This window comes from Medicago sativa, chromosome 4, assembly GCF_051527215.1.
Source record: "Medicago sativa cultivar Bolivia chromosome 4, Bolivia_mono, whole genome shotgun sequence".
NCBI lineage: Eukaryota > Viridiplantae > Streptophyta > Magnoliopsida > Fabales > Fabaceae > Medicago > Medicago sativa.
The window spans coordinates 42587650-42609262 of record NC_140752.1 but is presented as its reverse complement, the minus strand read 5'-3'; the positions used below and the strand labels follow the sequence as shown (position 1 = coordinate 42609262).

The 21613-nt window shown below is 40.9% G+C and overlaps 3 protein-coding genes and 3 non-coding genes across 6 annotated transcripts; 3 read left to right on the top strand and 3 right to left on the bottom strand.

Annotated features, from left to right (window-relative positions):
* Window positions 1-7843: 7843 nt before the first annotated feature.
* LOC146929376 (uncharacterized) lies at window positions 7844-8194 on the bottom strand. Its single transcript, XM_085707300.1, has one exon. The coding sequence runs from the start codon at window positions 8192-8194 to the stop codon at window positions 7844-7846; it is 351 nt and encodes a 116-aa protein (XP_085563426.1).
* A 1207-nt stretch (window positions 8195-9401) lies between these two features.
* LOC146929375 (small nucleolar RNA R71) lies at window positions 9402-9508 on the top strand. Its single transcript, XR_015009161.1, has one exon. It is a non-coding gene; the product is annotated as a small nucleolar RNA R71 (small nucleolar RNA).
* Window positions 9509-14349: 4841 nt separating this feature from the next.
* Window positions 14350-16527, bottom strand: LOC146929373 (uncharacterized). The gene is made up of 2 exons (XM_085707299.1): window positions 16355-16527; window positions 14350-16231 (listed from the first exon to the last, which is right to left on the bottom strand). The coding sequence occupies exons 1-2, from the start codon at window positions 16525-16527 to the stop codon at window positions 14350-14352; spliced, it is 2055 nt and encodes a 684-aa protein (XP_085563425.1).
* LOC146929374 (small nucleolar RNA R71) lies at window positions 15950-16056 on the top strand. The gene has a single exon (XR_015009165.1). It is a non-coding gene; the product is annotated as a small nucleolar RNA R71 (small nucleolar RNA).
* A 2910-nt stretch (window positions 16528-19437) lies between the features above and the next one.
* LOC146929372 (uncharacterized) lies at window positions 19438-20055 on the bottom strand. The gene has a single exon (XM_085707298.1). It carries the CDS (start codon window positions 20053-20055, stop codon window positions 19438-19440), a length of 618 nt encoding a protein of 205 aa, XP_085563424.1.
* Window positions 20056-21036: 981 nt separating this feature from the next.
* Window positions 21037-21143, top strand: LOC146929371 (small nucleolar RNA R71). Its single transcript, XR_015009153.1, has one exon. It is a non-coding gene; the product is annotated as a small nucleolar RNA R71 (small nucleolar RNA).
* The last annotated feature ends 470 nt before the right edge of the window (window positions 21144-21613 follow it).

The following is a 21613-nucleotide window of genomic DNA, read 5'->3' as shown; positions in this document are numbered from 1 at the left end:
TTCACATGATTTTTCTTCTTCTTCCTCTTTCAAACCACACAAAAACCTCCCTCATCCACTTCTCTCTCTAAACCTCCATTTTTCTTCAACCTTCAACCTCACATATCTCCATCAAAACTCAACCAATCCACTCCAATCTTTTACCCAAACCATTCCAAATCCAATTTCCAACATAAACATCCAAACAAAACCAAATTTCATCCACTCAATCCAAAACACCCAATTTTCGTATTCCTTCATTATCCCACACAAAAACCACCAATTTTTCACCCAAACCCAACAAACTACTCAAAAACTTCACTTCCACCACATACCCAACATCGAACCTTCACTTCCCACACAAAACCTTCATCAAAAACCCACTTTTTCCCACAAACCTAAAATCCACAAAAGTCAATTTTTTTCAAACTAAGTCAAAATGACCGGAAAAAGGAAGGGCAAGGAAATTGACACCACCGGAGGCGCGGGAGGAAGAAAGAAGCCATCAAAATACCACGGCATTAACCTCAAAGGCTCCGACCAAAAAGATAGGTATAATCTTCTCATCTCTAAACCTATTCATACTTGCAAATATGCTGATGATCATACGATGATTAGTTTAGGGATTAGAGAGAATGTGGTTAGGCTTTTTGAAACCATAGGATGGAGTGACTTAATGCGACCCCGATGGGGTTATGAGAATTTTACCTATGAGTTTCTTAGCTCACTTGTCTTTTCCAAAGACAAAACCAAGAAAAACATCCCCGAGCATACCGTAGCCTTTCGGCTTTTAGGACAAGACTATAACATGTCCTTAGAGAAGTTTAATGAAGACATGGGTTTTCCCTCCGAGGGATACATCCATGAGTGCACACAATTGAAACCGGAAGACTACAATGTCCAAAGTTTTTGGAAAAGTATCTCCGGGCTCGATGAGTGTAACTCACAAGCTAACAAGGCTAGTAGGATACACAACCCAGTGCTTAGGTACATTCAGAGGGTAATGGGGTTTACTATCTTTGGAAGGAGAGAGCCTGGTCCTGCTAGGACCGATGAGTTATTTTTGTTGTGGGCAATGTTGAACAACCGCCCCGTTAACACAGGTTATTACATGCTTGATCACTTGGCCTCTTTAACCACTAAAAGGTCCGGTGAGATCATAGTTGGAGGTATCATTACCTTCATAGCTGAAAAGTTAGGTGTGGGGGAGGATTTAGGGACCAATAGGATTGAGGGGAACCCTTTGTTGAACATTGAAAAACTAGCTTTAATGAACTTCTTTGTTGACCTCAAGAACGGTACCTATCAGTGGAAAATTGATGGAGCCACAACTGGTTTATTTTTGCCTAACCCGGCTAGAACTAACATATGGGAGGCAGAAAATTTGCTTTATGATGATTTGCAGGTACCCGAGGTGCAAGTTAATGATGGTGGTGATGAGGAGGAAGCTCAACATGAGCAAGAGGAACCGGTGCTGCATGCCGGTCCCCAATTTGAAGATGACCGGTGGGCTTGGGTGCAAGCCGAATTCCAAAAAGTGCATACAAAGCAAAATCAAATGCACAATGAGATGATTGGAATGCGAGCTGACATCCAACATGGAAATAGAGTGGCGGAAGAAAGCCAACGCCTTGTCACTCAAATGATGCAAAGGTTTGGCCTTAACCGTCCCCCTCCGGGCAACAATTAAGAATGTGAGCTTTCCTCTTCCTTTCTCTTCTCTTCTCTTCCTCTCTTCCTTTTAATTTCTTGTTTTCTTTATGCATTGAGGACAATGCTTCTCGCAAGTATGGGGGGAGCCAATAAAGTGTCTAGGTAGTAAGAGTCGTAGTGTTTCAAACTCCCTTGAATTTTTATCTTTTGTTTTGTTTTATTGCGAAAGGCATGTAAGCGGCTAGATAGTTTTCTTGTTTTAATTGTTAAATATGACATAATCTTTTGTTAAGTTCTCTTCCAATATAGGCTAGATAATGTTCTTGTTGTGTACATGAAAATAGCTTCTTGTTGCCTTAAGTTTTTCCAATAGACCCACATTGATTCTAGGTGAACAAAACTTCTCCAATGAGAAAATTCACAGTGCACCCTTTGAGTAAGTGTATGAATAGGTATTTTAAGGACCACGTTCTAAGTTTAATGGTACATGGACCCTTTAAAGTCTCTAGGAGTAAAAGTAGTATAAGCTTGTGTGGGGAAATTTAATTAACTTTATTTAACGTTGAAATAATATGGGGGGAAGCATGATTTTCACTTTTTCACTAAGTTGAGAACACCGCCGGAGCATGGAGGGAAGGATAGTGTACTCGAACAACTCCTACGCGAAGGATGGTACCTCCTTAGTGATTGTATAGCTTCTACAAACTTCTGAGAAAAAAAAAATATATATAGAAAGAAAAGAAAAAGAAAAAATTTTATGAAAGAAGTTACAAACTACAGCACTACTTAGGGTGATTGCCGGAGTAGTGGAGGAAGGAGTGAGTCCCTCTCCGACTTCCTATGAAAAGGTGATATCCCCTAGGCATCTGTAGCCCCAAAAGAGACCAAAAGAAAAGAAAAATATGGTCCACAATTTAAAATTGAACCAACTTAAACTTAATTCCCACCTTGCTTATATGGAATGAAAATGAGGTTTTTCTCGGTTGATGTACTGTTGGGGTTAGAACCTGTTTCCTCATAATACCTGTTTATACAGGAGCAAAGGGGATGCACTACACACACACACTCACTTAGTTTCTCTTGTTGGGTTGAATAGGAATCATAAGGGGCTCTTGAGGTTGTGATTAGTGTATGCTTAGGACAAGGCCTTGGAGGGAACATGTGTTTTAATTTTGTCATATACTTAAATGTTTTCTATGCTGCTATGTCTATGCCTTTTGCTTGAGGACAAGCAAAGATTCAAGTGTGGGGGAGTTTGATAAGTAGATTTATTACGTATTTTAATTAAGTTATTTAGTTTAATTCTATTTAGATTTAATTAGATTCTATGTGTTTTTATTTATATTTAAGAGCTTTTTACTTCAAAGAATCCAATATTATATTTCAGGATCAAATATATGATTTGCAAGGCTTGGAGCTAAAGAAAAGGGATTTGGAGCACAAAAATAGGAGATTTCCAAGATTTGGGACCGAAATATGCACTTGAAGAAATCAGAATTCGCTCCCCCAAGTCAGTGAAGGGCGCACGGCCCATGCCTGCAAGGCGCACGGCCGTGCGCGATTGCCAGTATCCCAAAGCCCATGGATCTTCAGAGAATATTCCTTCAGTTATTTCTTAGGGCTTAAGTCATTAGTAGGCTATAAATAGAGAGCTTGTTTTCCTTGTTTTATCATCTTGAATTCTGAATATTGTATTGTGACAGAATACTATTTCTCAATAAAAGTTCTCGTTTTTATTCAATTGTTCTTATTGTTTTCTTCTTATTCATTCATGGCAACACCAACCATGAGTGAGTAAGAAGAAAACACCTATATTAAACCTTGTTACCGTAAATCCGCAAGTGCACGGGTTTACCGTAGTAGTAATAAAGAGAGAGTATCGATCCAACGGGAGTTATTTAAATTCCAATCAAAAGTAGTAAAGGTTAGGGAGAAATTGATAATTAGGGTTTCAAGGTAATCTAAACGACGGTTGAAAACAATAGCTAAAGGCAACCCAGGGATTATTGGTTCATCCTATGGTTGACCTAACATCCTAATCCTAATCCTTGTTTATGTAAATCCTAGTTTCTAAGGACGAATCTCTCTAATGCCTATCCCCTTCTTCGTTCGATATCCGGGGAGTGTGTCTCTCAAGGTGTTAGACCTATTCTCATGGCTAACTCCTATATTAAGATCCTTGATTGTACGAGATTCTATAAGTCCCAAGGTTCACTAGGCTATTCTCATGCTTCGCAATCCTTGTCTAAATTCACTTGTTCGGTTATTAAGACTTCTTCGTTCGATTCATCACCTTAATAACTAGGGTAACAAATTAACAAGTACTAACCCTCCGCGTTCGCATCCAAAGTTTGGTACTTGTTAATATCGTTGTGAAGAACGGTGAATTTAGATAAGAAAAGTAGGGTTACATAAACTAGGGTTTCGGATTAAGATTGTTGGATCAAGCCATAGGACTCTCCCAACAATCCCAAGGTCTAAGGGAATTACTCACTCATGGTTGGTGTTGCCATGAATGAATAAGAAGAAAATAATAAGAACAATTGAATAAAAACGAGAACTTTTATTGAGAAATAGTATTCTGTCACAATACAATATTCAAAATTCAAGATGATAAAACAAGGAGAACAAGCTCTCTATTTATAGCCTACTAATGACTTAAGCCCTAAGAAATAACTGAAGGAATATTCTCTGAAGATCCATGGGCTTTATCGTCAAAGCAGGCTGCGTAGAAAACCGCTGTTCGGAGCAAAAAGCAGCTAAAAGGGATGCTGGCAATCGCGCACGGCCGTGCGCCTTGCAGGCGTGGGCCGTGCACCCTTCACTGACTTGGGGGAGCGAATTCTGATTTCTTCAAGTGCATATTTCGGTCCCAAATCTTGGAAATCTCCTATTTTTGTGCTCCAAATCCCTTTTCTTTAGCTCCAAGCCTTGCAAATCATATATTTGATCCTGAAATATAATATTGGATTCTTTGAAGTAAAAAGCTCTTAAATATAAATAAAAACACATAGAATCTAATTAAATCTAAATAGAATTAAACTAAATAACTTAATTAAAATACGTAATAAATCTACTTATCAAACTCCCCCGCACTTGAATCTTTGCTTGTCCTCAAGCAAAAGGCATAGACATAGCAGCATAGAAAACATTTAAGTATATGACAAAATTAAAACACATGTTCCCTCCAAGGCCTTGTCCTAAGCATACACTAATCACAACCTCAAGAGCCCCTTATGATTCCTATTCAACCCAACAAGAGAAACTAAGTGAGTGTGTGTGTGTATAGTGCATCCCCTTTGCTCCTGTATAAACAGGTATTATGAGGAAACAGGTTCTAACCCCAACAGTACATCAACCGAGAAAAACCTCATTTTCATTCCATATAAGCAAGGTGGGAATTAAGTTTAAGTTGGTTCAATTTTAAATTGTGGACCATATTTTTCTTTTCTTTTGGTCTCTTTTGGGGCTACAGATGCCTAGGGGATATCACCTTTTCATAGGAAGTCGGAGAGGGACTCACTCCTTCCTCCACTACTCCGGCAATCACCCTAAGTGGTGCTGTAGTTTGTAACTTCTTTCATAATTTTTTTTTCTTTTTCTTTTCTTTCTATTTTTTTTCAGAAGTTTGTAGAAGCTATACAATCACTAAGGAGGTACCATCCTTCGCGTAGGAGTTGTTTGAGTACACTATCCTTCCCTCCATGCTCCGGCGGTGTTCTCAACTTAGTGAAAAAGTGAAAATCATGCTTCCCCCCATATTATTTCAACGTTAAATAAAGTTAATTAAATTTCCCCACACAAGCTTATACTACTTTTACTCCTAGAGACTTTAAAGGGTCCATGTACCATTAAACTTAGAACGTGGTCCTTAAAATATCTATTCATACACTTACTCAAAGGATGCACTGTGAATTTTCTCATTGGAGAAGTTTTGTTCACCTAGAATCAATGTGGGTCTATTGGAAAAACTTAAGGCAACAAGAAGCTATTTTCATGTATCAACAAGAACATTATTTAGCCTATATTGGAAGAGAACTTAACAAAAAGTATATGTCATATTTAACAATTAAAACAAGAAAACTATCTAGCCGCATACATGCCTTTCGCAATAAAACAAAACAAAAGATAAAAATTCAAGGGAGTTTGAAACACTACGACTCTTACTACCTAGACACTTTATTACCTAGACACTTTATTGGCTCCCCCCCATACTTGGGAGAAGCATTGTCCTCAATGCATAAATAAAACAAGAAATTAAAAGGAAGAAAGGAAAAGAAAAGAAGAGAAAGGAAGAGGAAAGCTCACATTTTTATTGGTTCCCCGGTGGAGGATATCGGGCGTTGAGATATTCTTGCATTGCTAGAAGAGCATTATGGGTCTCCTCACGCCTTTGGTTTGTTCTTTGCACCTCCTCTTGCATACCGGAGAACTCTTCACCAAATTGTTGTTGATTGGTGTTGATCTTTTGGAGCTCACTTTGCATCCAATTCCATTGCTCATCATCCATTTGTGTTCTGGTTTCATTAGGCAAGTCAGCACCTTCTTCACTTGCACCTTCATCATCTTCGGGTACCTGAGGATTAACAACATACAACAAATTTCCTGCCACCTTTATGTCGGTGCGGGCAGGGTTAGGCAATATAATCAATGTTTCTCCTCGGCTGCCTTGAAACTCAAAGGTCCCTATATCGGTTTCATTTCGGATAAAGTTCATTTGCACAAGATCGTGCTTGCTCAAAGTGTTGTCTCCCTCTATCCTATTGAGTCATGCATGTCTTACCCCAAACTTATTTGCTATGCATGTTATAATACCACCGGCAACAATCACACTATCACTCTTGGTGATAGAGGATAAGTGATCAAGTAAGTAGTAGCATGTGTTCACGGGGTGATTATTAAGTGCAGCCCAAAGAATGAAGAGCTCGGGTGCTCTAACTCAATGTAAGTCCGTCCTACCGAAGATAGTGCATCCCATAATTCTTTGAAAGTAACGGAGGACAGGGTTTTGGATAGCACTAGCTTTGTTGGACCTAGCAATGTAGTTATTCAAGCCTGTGATTGTGGTCCAAAAGGCTTCAGGGTCATAGTTCACGGGTTTTGAGTATTGACTATTTGAATCATGGATGAGCCCCGCATCGGCGAAACCCATGGTTTGGCAAAAGTAATCAAAAGTCATGTCATAGTCAGTACCTAAAAACCGAAACGAGACCTTATGTTGGGGGTAATCCGACTTTGTCTTATCTTTTATGAAGCAAAATGAACTTAAAAACTCATAGACAAGGTTTTCATACCCCGGGTAAGTTCTCATCAAGCCGGACCATCCTAGGTTTTCAATTAACGATTCTACTTGCTCTTTTATACCTAGGTCCAACATAGCAAAGAAACAAGGATAACGATTCGGAAATAAAGGTCGAGAGAGAAGTTTGTTATACCTTTTTCTTTGCTCGGAGTTCTTAAATTTGATGCCATGGAACCTTGGTGATGCTTCCTTCCCTTGCTTGCTTGAAGACATTTTTGACCGAGTTTTTGTGATGGGTATACGTTGGAAGTAAGGTTTTTGAGTGGTTGGTTGGATTTGGTTGGAAAATTTGTGGTTTTTGGTTTAGGTTAATGGGGTATACGAAAATTGGGGTTAATGGATTGGATGGATGGAAATTGATTTTGTTTGGGTGTTTGTTTTTGGAATTGATTTTGGATTGGTTTGGGTGAAAGTTTTGTGTGAATTGGTGGAGTTTTGATGGAGATATGTGAGGTTTAAGGTTGACGAAAAATGGAGGTTTAGAGAGAGAAGTTGGATGAGAGAGGTTTTTGTGTGGTTTGAATGGGAAGAAGATGAAAAATTGATGTTTATGGGAGGGAAAAGTCGCGCACGGCCGTGCGCCTTGGAGGCGTGGGCCGTGCGGACCTTGCTGTTATGGCTGGGCAATTTTTTTCAAAAAAATCGCGCACGCCCACGCGCATTGAGGCGTGGGCAGTGCGCCTGTTTCTGGTCCTCTGGGTCAAAATTTTTTCAAGTTTTCTATATCATATCGGACATGTACCTACAAAACAAGTAAAAACAACACAAAACAAATGAAAACAAAGCGGTAAAAATAGGTGGGTTGCCTCCCACGAAGCGCTCTTTTCACGTCATTAGCTTGACGATAAAAGGGGACCCTCAGATAGGATCGAACACAACATTTTGTGTGGTTGATGCTAGGTAGCGTTCTCACATCTCATACTCAGCCTTGATGGAGGAAGGAGAGATTTCCTTCAGGTGGTTTCCTAATTCAAACTCCATCCTCTCAATATTCATATGGAACACGATCCTACCATTCAACGCATCAATAAAAGCACCTGAGACCACAAGGAAAGGAAAACCAAAAAGGATTGGAAATTGGGGGTCTTCCTTCGCATTAACTACCATAAAATCAACCGGTATGACAGTGCCTCCAATTTTTACCGGAAGATTTGAAACATAGCCAGCTGGGTCAACGGTGGAATGGTCAAACAATACTAAGGTATGCTCCGCCGGTTCTAATTTTCCTACCCCAATTTTCTTAAAGAGAGATAGGGGCATTAGATTTACGCTAACCCCTAGATCACACCTAGCGTTTTTTATACTTTCCTTCCCTATGGTGCAAGGGATGGAAAAACTACCGGGATAACGGTATTCTGGGGTTGATCTCTCTAGAAAAATGTCGCCACTCTCCTTAGGTTATGCCAGCGTCTCCTTATCCTCTTTGCGTCCTTTAGACAAAATATTTTTCAAATAATTTGCATAAAGAGGAATTCGGGACAAGGCCTCAACGAATGGGATTTTGGCACATGTTTCTCTCATTATCTCAATGAACCTTTGGAGTTGTGCTTTCTTACTATGCTTGGCTAGTCCTTGTGGGGAAGGGTTCATCTTTCTACTAAACTTTAGGGTCATAGGGTTTTTGCTTTCTACCCTAGCATCGCTAACCGCTTCACTCTCAATGACATGGATTTCTAAGATGGGTCCTCCTAAAGATTTTTCTTCCACAAGGCTAACAGCATTCACGTGGCTCTTTTGATTAGTCTCAGGTTGGCCTGGGAGGGCTCTAGAGACTTGAGAGGATGAAGAGACTTGTTGGTTCAATTGGGAGATCTGAGTCTCCAACATTTTGCTGTGTGTGGCAATAGAATCTACCCTATAGGAGAGTGTGGAGAGGGATTCCTTCAGAAGTTCGGTTTGTTGCTTGAACTCTTGGTTTAGTTTTTCTTGTCCTAGGACAAAATTTTCTATCATGAGTTCCAACTTAGATTTCTGGGGTGCCCTTTGGTTGGTACCGTAGCTAGGCGGTGTTGCTTGTTGCCCAAAAGAGTTTCTGTTGTAAAAGTTTTGCCCTTGCCTAATACCTTGGTATTGGGCGTAGTTCATTTGCTCTTGGGTGAAAGCAACACCTCCCAGCTGGCACTCATTGCCACTATGACCAACGATTCCACATAACTCACAAGAAGGAGAAGGAGAAACAACATTAACATTGATTTTATCAAGTTGAAGGGTTAGTGACTCTACCTTAGCAGCCAAATCATCATAAGAAGAGACTTCATGCACACCTGTTTCCTTCTTTGATGATGCTCCAGCAGTGTTGGCCCTTTCGTTTGTCCACTGGTAATGATTTTGGGCCATATCCTCTATCAGCGCATAGGCGTCGGCATAATTTTTATTCATGATTGCTCCACCTGCAGCTGCATCAACGGTTAGTTTGGTATTATACAAAAGACCGTTGTAAAAGGTGTGGATTATGAGCCACCGTTCTAGACCATGGTGAGGACAAACTCTCAACATCTCCTTATAGCGTTCCCAAGCTTCATATAAAGACTCTCCATCCCTTTGGTTAAACCTAGTTATTTGGTCCCTCATTCTAGCGGTTTTGGAGGGTGGAAAGAATCTAGCAAGGAAGGCTTGTCACATTTGGTCCCATGAGGATATGGAACCCCTTTCTAGGGAGTGGAACCAAGCACTCGCTCTATCTCGAAGGGAGAAAGGGAAAAGGTGTAGCCTGACGGCTTCTTGGTTGGCTTTAATGGTTCCACTAAGCCTAAGGAAAGTAGAGATGTGTAGATTGGGATCCTCAGCGGGGGATCCCGAGAATTGGTTTTGCTGCACAAGGTTTAAAAGTGCAGGCTTGATCTCAAAGTTGTTCCCTTCGACGGGTGGATAAACTATGATAGCCGTCGGCTCTTCCGTTGAAGGAGTGGCGTACTCCTTGAGGGTACGATTGTCTGCCATGGCTGCAAGCTATCAGAAAGTCAAAAAGAACAAGAAGAAATCGATTAGAGGAAATATAGACAAGAGGAAAGTAAATACAGAAAGAAAACCTAACCGTCACCAAAGTTGATCGGAATTTGGTCAACTCCCCGGCAACGGCGCCAAAAACTTGTTACCGTAAATCCGCAAGTGCACGGGTTTACCGTAGTAGTAATAAAGAGAGAGTATCGATCCACAGGGAGTTAATTAAATTCCAATCAAAAGTAGTAAAGGTTAGGGAGAAATCGATAATTAGGGTTTCAAGGTAATCTAAACGACGGTTGAAAACAATAGCTAAAGGTAACCTAGGGATTATTGGTTCATCCTATGGTTGACCTAACATCCTAATCCTAATCCTTGTTTATGTAAATCCTAGTTTCTAAGGACGAATCTCTCTAAAGCCTATCCCCTTCTTCGTTCGATATCCGGGGAGTGTGTCTCTCAAGGTGTTAGACCTATTCTCATGGCTAACTCCTATATTAAGATCCTTGATTGTACGAGATTCTATAAGTCCCAAGGTTCACTAGGCTATTCTCATGCTTCGCAATCCTTGTCTAAATTCACTTGTTCGGTTATTAAGACTTCTTCGTTCGATTCATCACCTTAATAACTAGGGTAACGAATTAACAAGTACTAACCATCCGCGTTCGCATCCAAAGTTTGGTACTTGTTAATATCGTTGTGAAGAACGGTGAATTTAGATAAGAAAAGTAGGGTTACATAAACTAGGGTTTCGGATTAGGATTGTTGGATCAAGCCATAGGACTCTCCCAACAATCCCAAGGTCTAAGGGAATTACTCACTCATGGTTGGTGTTGCCATGAATGAATAAGAAGAAAATAATAAGAACAATTGAATAAAAACGAGAACTTTTATTGAGAAATAGTATTCTGTCACAATACAATATTCAAAATTCAAGATGATAAAACAAGGAGAACAAGCTCTCTATTTATAGCCTACTAATGACTTAAGCCCTAAGAAATAACTGAAGGAATATTCTCTGAAGATCCATGGGCTTTATCGTCAAAGCAGGCTGCGTAGAAAACCGCTGTTCGGAGCAAAAAGCAGCTAAAAGGGATGCTGGCAATCGCGCACGGCCGTGCGCCTTGCAGGCGTGGGCCGTGCACCCTTCACTGACTTGGGGGAGCGAATTCTGATTTCTTCAAGTGCATATTTCGGTCCCAAATCTTGGAAATCTCCTATTTTTGTGCTCCAAATCCCTTTTCTTTAGCTCCAAGCCTTGCAAATCATATATTTGATCCTGAAATATAATATTGGATTCTTTGAAGTAAAAAGCTCTTAAATATAAATAAAAACACATAGAATCTAATTAAATCTAAATAGAATTAAACTAAATAACTTAATTAAAATACGTAATAAATCTACTTATCAAACTCCCCCACACTTGAATCTTTGCTTGTCCTCAAGCAAAAGGCATAGACATAGCAGCATAGAAAACATTTAAGTATATGACAAAATTAAAACACATGTTCCCTCCAAGGCCTTGTCCTAAGCATACACTAATCACAACCTCAAGAGCCCCTTATGATTCCTATTCAACCCAACAAGAGAAACTAAGTGAGTGTGTGTGTGTATAGTGCATCCCCTTTGCTCCTGTATAAACAGGTATTATGAGGAAACAGGTTCTAACCCCAACAGTACATCAACCGAGAAAAACCTCATTTTCATTCCATATAAGCAAGGTGGGAATTAAGTTTAAGTTGGTTCAATTTTAAATTGTGGACCATATTTTTCTTTTCTTTTGGTCTCTTTTGGGGCTACAGATTCCTAGGGGATATCACCTTTTCATAGGAAGTCGGAGAGGGACTCACTCCTTCCTCCACTACTCCGGCAATCACCCTAAGTAGTGCTGTAGTTTGTAACTTCTTTCATAAAATTTTTTTCTTTTTCTTTTCTTTCTATTTTTTTTTCAGAAGTTTGTAGAAGCTATACAATCACTAAGGAGGTACCATCCTTCGCGTAGGAGTTGTTTGAGTACACTATCCTTCCCTCCATGCTCCGGCGGTGTTCTCAACTTAGTGAAAAATTGAAAATCATGCTTGCCCCCATATTATTTCAACGTTAAATAAAGTTAATTAAATTTCCCCACACAAGCTTATACTACTTTTACTCCTAGAGACTTTAAAGGGTCCATGTACCATTAAACTTAGAACGTGGTCCTTAAAATATCTATTCATACACTTACTCAAAGGATGCACTGTGAATTTTCTCATTGGAGAAGTTTTGTTCACCTACAATCAATGTGGGTCTATTGGAAAAACTTAAGGCAACAAGAAGCTATTTTCATGTACACAACAAGAACATTATTTAGCCTATATTGGAAGAGAACTTAACAAAAAGTATATGTCATATTTAACAATTAAAACAAGAAAACTATCTAGCCGCTTACATGCCTTTCGCAATAAAACAAAACAAAAGATAAAAATTCAAGGGAGTTTGAAACACTACGACTCTTACTACCTAGACACTTTATTGGCTCCCCCCCATACTTGGGAGAAGCATTGTCCTCAATGCATAAAGAAAACAAGAAATTAAAAGGAAGAAAGGAAAAGAAAAGAAGAGAAAGGAAGAGGAAAGCTCACATTTTTATTGGTTCCCCGACGGAGGATATCGGGCGTTGAGATATTCTTGCATTGCTAGAAGAGCATTATGGGTCTCCTCATGCCTTTGGTTTGTTCTTTGCACCTCCTCTTGCATACCGGAGAACTCTTCACCAAATTGTTGTTGATTGGTGTTGATCTTTTGGAGCTCACTTGGCATCCAATTCCATTGCTCATCATCCATTTGTGTTCTGGCTTCATTAGGCAAGTCAGCACCTTCTTCACTTGCATCTTCATCATCTTCGGGTACCTGAGGATTAACAACATACAACAAATTTCCTGCCACCTTTATGTCGGTGCGGGTAGGGTTAGGCAATATAATCAATGTTTCTCCTCGGCTGCCTCGAAACTCAAAGGTCCCTATATCGGTTTCATTTCGGATAAAGTTCATTTGCACAAGATCGTGCTTGCTCAAAGTGTTGTCTCCCTCTATCCTATTGAGTCCTGCATGTCTTACCCCAAACTTATTTGCTATGCATGTTATAACACCACCGGCAACAATCACACTATCACTCTTGGTGATAGAGGATAAGTGATCAAGTAAGTAGTAGCATGTGTTCACGGGGTGATTATTAAGTGCAGCCCAAAGAATGAAGAGCTCGGGTGCTCTAACTCTATGTAAGTTCGTCCTACCGAAGATAGTGCATCCCATAATTCTTTGAAAGTAACGGAGGACAGGGTTTTGGATAGCACTAGCTTTGTTGGACCTAGCAACGTAGTTATTCAAGCCTGTGATTGTGGTCCAAAAGGCTTCAGGGTCATAGTTCACGGGTTTTGAGTATTGACTATTTGAATCATGGATGAGCCCCGCATCGGCGAAACCCATGGTTTGGCAAAAGTAATCAAAAGTCATGTCATAGTCAGTACCTAAAAACCGAAACGAGACCTTATGTTGGGGGTAATCCGACTTTGTCTTATTTTTTATGAAGCAAAATGAACTTAAAAACTCATAGACAAGGTTTTCATACCCCGGGTAAGTTCTCATCAAGCCGGACCATCCTAGGTTTTCAATTAACGATTCTACTTGCTCTTTTATACCTAGGTCCAACATAGCAAAGAAACAAGGATAACGATTCGGAAATAAAGGTCGAGAGAGAAGTTTGTTATACCTTTTTCTTTGCTCGGAGTTCTTAAATTTGATGCCATGGAACCTTGGTGATGCTTCCTTCCCTTGCTGGCTTGAAGACATTTTTGACCGAGTTTTTGTGATGGGTATACGTTGGAAGTAAGGTTTTTGAGTGGTTGGTTGGATTTGGTTGGAAAATTTGTGGTTTTTGGTTTAGGTTAATGGGGTATACGAAAATTGGGGTTAATGGATTGGATGGATGGAAATTGATTTTGTTTGGGTGTTTGTTTTTGGAATTGATTTTGGATTGGTTTGGGTGAAAGTTTTGTGTGAATTGGTGGAGTTTTGATGGAGATATGTGAGGTTTAAGGTTGAGGAAAAATTGAGGTTTAGAGAGAGAAGTTGGATGAGAGAGGTTTTTGTGTGGTTTGAATGGGAAGAAGATGAAAAATTGATGTTTATGGGAGGGGAAAGTCGCGCACGGCCGTGCGCCTTGGAGGCGTGGGCTGTGCGGACCTTGCTGTTCTGGCTGGGCAATTTTTTCAAAAAAATCGCGCACGCCCACGTGCATTGAGGCGTGGGCAGTGCGCCTGTTTCTGGTCCTCTGGGTCAAAAATTTTTCAAGTTTTCTATATCATATCGGACATGTACCTACAAAACAAGTAAAAACAACACAAAACAAACGAAAACAAAGCGGTAAAAAAAATGTGTGGGTTGCCTCCCACGAAGCGCTCTTTTCACGTCATTAGCTTGACGATTAGTGGTGATCCCTAAAATGGGTCAAAGAGGTGATGGTAGCCAGGTGGTGGTGAAGAGCATTGCTTTCCACCATGATCTTCAGCTTCGAACAAGGAGTAGTCGGTGATTCCTCTATTGATGTTATACATTTCGAAACCTATGAGCATGCCACTTATTTGGAACATAATGCATCCTTCTCTAACATTTATGACTGCTCCCGCCATGGCTAATAAAGGTCTTCCAAGTAGGATTGGGACTTGAGGGTCCTCAGGAATGTCAACAACCACAAAATCAGCGGGAACAAAACACCCATCTATTAAAACGGGCATATCTTCCGCAATACCAACGGGACTGATAATAGTGCGATCTGCAAGCTTAAGGGATATGTCCGTTGGCTTTAGGTTTCCTATTCCTATCCTCATGAAGAGGGACAAGGGTAACATGCTCACACTAGCTCCTAGATCGCATAAGGCTCTTTCCACATTTGTGTCTCCTATCATGATAGGGATTGCAAAACTACCAGGGTCACCAAGCTTGGGTGGTTCTCCTAGAAGGGCATTACACTCTGTGGTCAAGGTTATTGTCTCATTGCCCACGGGGATTCTCTTTTTAGAGATGACGTCTTTAACAAACTTAGCATAGGTGGGCATTTGGGACAAGACTTTCGGGACCTTGGTGTGTAGACTTTGTGTTAGCTCAAAAAACTTCCTAAATTTGTCCTCTAGATTAGGCTTAACAAGCCTTTGAGGGAATGGGACTTTAAGAACATAGGGCTTTGTATCTACCGGACTTTCACTCTCTTCTAGGGATTCTCTGCCTTGCACAATTTCAACCTTTGGTTTTTCTAGCTCTTGGCCGTTTTCTAGGGTAACAACATTGATGTGTGCTTTAGGATTGGCCTCGGGTTGTCCTGGAAAAATTCCAGGTGTTTGAGAGGTAGAAGAAACATGTTGGGCTACTTGGGAGATTTGGGTCTCCAATGATTTGTTGCTTATGGCAAGAGAGTCTACCTTAGAAGTTAGAGTGTCAAGCGACTCTTTTAGAAGTCTAGTTTGCGACTTAAGCTCTTGGTTTTGTTTTTCTTGGTTTAGCACAAAATTTTCCAACATAAGCTCAAGATTAGATTTCTGAGCCACCCTTTGGTTGTTGCCATAGCCTGGTGGTGCTACTTGCTGCCCGAATTGATTTTTATTGTAAAAATTCTGCCCTTGACTCATACCTTGGTATTGGGCATAGTTTATTTGTTCGGGAAACAAGAGAGCACTCCCTAGCTGGCATTCATCACTAGAGTGGCCAGTAATACCGCATACTTCACAGGAAGATATAGGAGAAGAAGGAGTAGAGGCACTTACATTGAGTTTATTGAGTTTATGAGAGACTGCTTCTACCTTAGCTGCCAAGTGATCATGAGGAGAGACCTCATATATACCGGCTTCCTTGTTTGATGGTGTTGTACCACCAATTGCCCTCTCGCTCGTCCACTGGTAGTGGTTTTGAGCCATGTCTTCTATCAGCGCATAAGCATCTGCATAATTCTTATTCATTAGTGCTCCTCCTGCTGCTGCATCAACAGTCAATTTAGTGTTATACAAAAGACCATTGTAAAAAGTATGAATTATGAGCCATTGCTCAAGACCGTGATGGGGGCAAACTCTTAGCATCTCCTTAAAACACTCCCAAGCGTCATACAAAGATTCCCCAATTGCTTGATTGAACCTAGTAATCTGGTCCCTATACTTGGCAGTTTTGGAGGGTGGAAAGAATCTAGCAAGGAAGACTTGCCTGATTTGGTCCCATGACGTAATGGAACCTTTTTCTAAGGAGTGGAACCAAGCACTAGCTCTATCTCGAAGGGAGAAAGGGAAAAGATGTAGCCTAACGGCTTCTTGGTTGGCTTTAATGGTTCCACTAAGCCTAAGAAAGGTAGAGATGTGAAGATTGGGATCCTCAGCGGGGGATCCCGAGAATTGATTTTGCTGCACAAGATGGAGAAGTGCAGGCTTGATTTCGAAATTGTTTCCTTCTACATCCGGATACACAATAACCGCTGCCGGCTCCTCCGTTGACGGAGTCGCATACTCTTTGAGAGTACGTGCGTCTGCCATGGCTTGGTTTTTTCGTGCTTCTCTTTTTCGCCTATGGAGGTACTGTTCTATCTCGGGGATATAATCCGGAGGAATATGGCTCCCAAGACTTCTAGTTCTACGCATAAGCGGAAAAGAAATCCAAAAAGAAGAAGAAGAAGAAATCGATTGAGAAGGGGGAAGTGTAAAAACAGAAATAAAACCTAACCGTCACCAAAGTTGATCGGAATTTGGTCAACTCCCCGGCAACGGCGCCAAAAACTTGTTACCGTAAATCCGCAAGTGCACGGGTTTACCGTAGTAGTAATAAAGAGAGAGTATCGATCCACAGGGAGTTATTTAAATTCCAATCAAAAGTAGTAAAGGTTAGGGAGAAATCGATAATTAGGGTTTCAAGGTAATCTAAACGACGGTTGAAAACAATAGCTAAAGGCAACCTAGGGATTATTGGTTCATCCTATGGTTGACCTAACATCCTAATCCTAATCCTTGTTTATGTAAATCCTAGTTTCTAAGGACGAATCTCTCTAAAGCCTATCCCCTTCTTCGTTCGATATCCGGGGAGTGTGTCTCTCAAGGTGTTAGACCTATTCTCATGGCTAACTCCTATATTAAGATCCTTGATTGTACGAGATTCTATAAGTCCCAAGGTTCACTAGGCTATTCTCATGCTTCGCAATCCTTGTCTAAATTCACTTGTTCGATTATTAAGACTTCTTCGTTCGATTCATCACCTTGATAACTAGGGTAACGAATTAACAAGTACTAACCCTCCGCGTTCGCATCCAAAGTTTGGTACTTGTTAATATCGTTGTGAAGAACGGTGAATTTAGATAAGAAAAGTAGGGTTACATAAACTAGGGTTTCGGATTAGGATTGTTGGATCAAGCCATAGGACTCTCCCAACAATCCCAAGGTCTAAGGGAATTACTCACTCATGGTTGGTGTTGCCATGAATGAATAAGAAGAAAATAATAAGAACAATTGAATAAAAACGAGAACTTTTATTGAGAAATAGTATTCTGTCACAATACAATATTCAGAATTCCAGATGATAAAACAAGACACTTTATTGGCTCCCCCCCATACTTGGGAGAAGCATTGTCCTCAATGCATAAAGAAAACAAGAAATTAAAAGGAAGAAAGGAAAAGAAAAGAAGAGAAATGAAGAGGAAAGCTCACATTTTTATTGGTTCCCCAGCGGAGGATATCGGGAGTTGAGATATTCTTGCATTGCTAGAAGAGCATTATGGGTCTCCTCACGCCTTTGGTTTGTTCTTTGCACCTCCTCTTGCATACCAGAGAACTCTTCACCAAATTGTTGTTGATTGGTGTTGATCTTTTGGAGCTCACTTTGCATCCAATTCCATTGCTCATCATCCATTTGTGTTCTGGCTTCATTAGGCAAGTCAGCACCTTCTTCACTTGCATCTTCATCATCTTCGGGTACCTGAGGATTAACAACATATAACAAATTTCCTGCCACCTTTATGTCGGCGCGGGCAGGGTTAGGCAATATAATCAATGTTTCTCCTCGGCTGCCTCGAAACTCAAAGGTCCCTATATCGGTTTCATTTCGGATAAAGTTCATTTGCACAAGATCGTGCTTGCTCAAAGTGTTGTCTCCCTCTATCCTATTGAGTCCTGCATGTCTTACCCCAAACTTATTTGCTATGCATGTTATAGCACCACCGGCAACAATCACACTATCACTCTTGGTGATAGAGGATAAGTGATCAAGTAAGTAGTAGCATGTGTTCACGGGGTGATTATTAAGTGCAGCCCAAAGAATGAAGAGCTCGGGTGCTCTAACTCTATGTAAGTCCGTCCTACCGAAGATAGTGCATCCCATAATTCTTTGAAAGTAACGGAGGACAGGGTTTTGGATAGCACTAGCTTTGTTGGACCTAGCAACGTAGTTATTCAAGCCTGTGATTGTGGTCCAAAAGGCTTCAGGGTCATAGTTCACGGGTTTTGAGTATTGACTATTTGAATCATGGATGAGCCCCGCATCGGCGAAACCCATGGTTTGGCAAAAGTAATCAAAAGTCATGTCATAGTCAGTACCTAAAAACCGAAACGAGACCTTATGTTGGGGGTAATCCGACTTTGTCTTATTTTTTATGAAGCAAAATGAACTTAAAAACTCATAGACAAGGTTTTCATACCCCGGGTAAGTTCTCATCAAGCCGGACCATCCTAGGTTTTCAATTAACGATTCTACTTGCTCTTTTATACCTAGGTCCAACATAGCAAAGAAACAAGGATAACGATTCGGAAATAAAGGTCGAGAGAGAAGTTTGTTATACCTTTTTCTTTGCTCGGAGTTCTTAAATTTGATGCCATGGAACCTTGGTGATGCTTCCTTCCCTTGCTTGCTTGAAGACATTTTTGACCGAGTTTTTGTGATGGGTATACGTTGGAAGTAAGGTTTTTGAGTGGTTGGTTGGATTTGGTTGGAAAATTTGTGGTTTTTGGTTTAGGTTAATGGGGTATATGAAAATTGGGGTTAATGGATTGGATGGATGGAAATTGATTTTGTTTGGGTGTTTGTTTTTGGAATTGATTTTGGATTGGTTTGGGTGAAAGTTTTGTGTGAATTGGTGGAGTTTTGATGGAGATATATGAGGTTTAAGGTTGAGGAAAAATGGAGGTTTAGAGAGAGAAGTTGGATGAGAGAGGTTTTTGTGTGGTTTGAATGGGAAGAAAATGAAAAATTGATGTTTATGGGAGGGGAAAGTCGCGCACGGCCGTGCGCCTTGGAGGCGTGGGCCGTGCGGACCTTGCTGTTCTGGCTGGGCAATTTTTTCAAAAAAATCGCGCACGCCCACGCGCATTGAGGCGTGGGCAGTGCGCCTGTTTCTGGTCCTCTGGGTCAAAATTTTTTCAAGTTTTCTATATCATATCGGACATGTACCTACAAAACAAGTAAAAACAACACAAAACAAACGAAAACAAAGCGGTAAAAAAAATGCGTGGGTTGCCTCCCACGAAGCGCTCTTTTCACGTCATTAGCTTGACGATTAGTGGTGATCCCTAAAATGGGTCAAAGAGGTGATGGTAGCCAGGTGGTGGTGAAGAGCATTGCTTTCCACCATATTCTTCGGCTTCGAACAAGGAGTAGTCGGTGATTCCTCTATTGATGTTATACATTTCGAAACCTATGAGCATGCCACTTATTTGGAACATAATGCATCCTTCTCTAACATTTATGACTGCTCCCGCTGCGGCTAATAAAGGTCTTCCAAGTAGGATTGGGACTTGAGGGTCCTCAGGAATGTCAACAACCACAAAATCAGCGGGAACAAAACACCTATATATTAAAACGGGCATATCTTCCGCAATACCAACGGGACTGATAATAGTGCGATCTGCAAGCTTAAGGGATATGTCCGTTGGCTTTAGGTTTCCTATTCCTATCCTCATGAAGAGGGACAAGGGTAACATGCTCACACTAGCTCCTAGATCGCATAAGGCTCTTTCCACATTTGTGTCTCCTATCATGATAGGGATTGCAAAACTACCAGGGTCACCAAGCTTGGGTGGTTCTCCTAGAAGGGCATTACACTCTTTGGTCAAGGTTATTGTCTCATTGCCCACGGGGATTCTCTTTTTAGAGATGACGTCTTTAACAAACTTAGCATAGGTGGGCATTTGGGACAAGACTTTCGGGACCTTGGTGTGTAGACTTTGTGTTAGCTCAACAAACTTCCTAATTTGTCCTCTAGATTGGGCTTAACAAGCCTTTGAGGGAATGGGACTTTAGGAACATAGGGCTTTGTATCTACCGGACTTTCACTCTCTTCTAGGGATTCTCTGCCTTGCACAATTTCAACCTTTGGTTTTTCTAGCTCTTGGCCGTTTTCTAGGGTAACAACATTGATGTGTGCTTTAGGATTGGCCTCGGGTTGTCCTGGAAAAATTCTAGGTGTTTGAGAGGTAGAAGAAACATGTTGGGCTACTTGGGAGATTTGGGTCTCCAATGATTTGTTGCTTATGGCAAGAGAGTCTACCTTAGAAGTTAGAGTGCCAAGCGACTCTTTTAGAAGTCTAGTTTGCGACTTAAGCTCTTGGTTTTATTTTTCTTGGTTTAGCACAAAATTTTCCAACATAAGCTCAAGATTAGATTTCTGAGCCACCCTTTGGTTGTTGCCATAGCCTGGTGGTGCTACTTGCTGCCCGAATTGATTTTTATTGGAAAAATTCTGCCCTTGACTCATACCTTGGTATTGGGCATAGTTTATTTGTTCGGGAAACAAGAGAGCACTCCCTAGCTGGTATTCATCACTAGAGTGGCCAGTAATACCGCATACTTCACAGGAAGATATAGGAGAAGAAGGAGTAGAGGCACTTACATTGAGTTTATTGAGTTTATGAGAGAGTGCTTCTACCTTAGCTGCCAAGTGATCATGAGGAGAGACCTCATATATACCGGCTTCCTTGTTTGATGGTGTTGTACCACCAATTGCCCTCTCGCTCGTCCACTGGTAGTGGTTTTGAGTCATGTCTTCTATCAGCGCATAAGCATCTGCATAATTCTTATTCATTAGTGCTCCTCCTGCTGCTGCATCAACAGTCAATTTAGTGTTATACAAAAGACCATTGTAAAAAGTATGAATTATGAGCCATTGCTCAAGACCGTGATGGGGGCAAACTCTTAGCATCTCCTTAAAACGCTCCCAAGCGTCATACAAAGATTCCCCAATTGCTTGATTGAACCTAGTAATCTGGTCCCTATACTTGGCAGTTTTGGAGGGTGGAAAGAATCTAGCAAGGAAGACTTGCCTGATTTGGTCCCATGACGTAATGGAACTTTTTTCTAAGGAGTGGAACCAAGCACTAGCTCTATCTCGAAGGGAGAAAGGGAAAAGATGTAGCCTAACGGCTTCTTGGTTGGCTTTAATGGTTCCACTAAGCCTAAGAAAGGTAGAGATGTGAAGATTGGGATCCTCAGCGGGGGATCCCGAGAATTGATTTTGCTGCACAAGATGGAGAAGTGCAGGCTTGATTTCGAAATTGTTTCCTTCTACATCCGGATACACAATAACCGCTGCCGGCTCCTCCGTTGACGGAGTCGCATACTCTTTGAGAGTACGTGCGTCTGCCATGGCTTGGTTTTTTCGTGCTTCTCTTTTTCGCCTATGGAGGTATTGTTCTATCTCGGGGATATAATCCGGAGGAATATGGCTCCCAAGACTTCTAGTTCTACGTA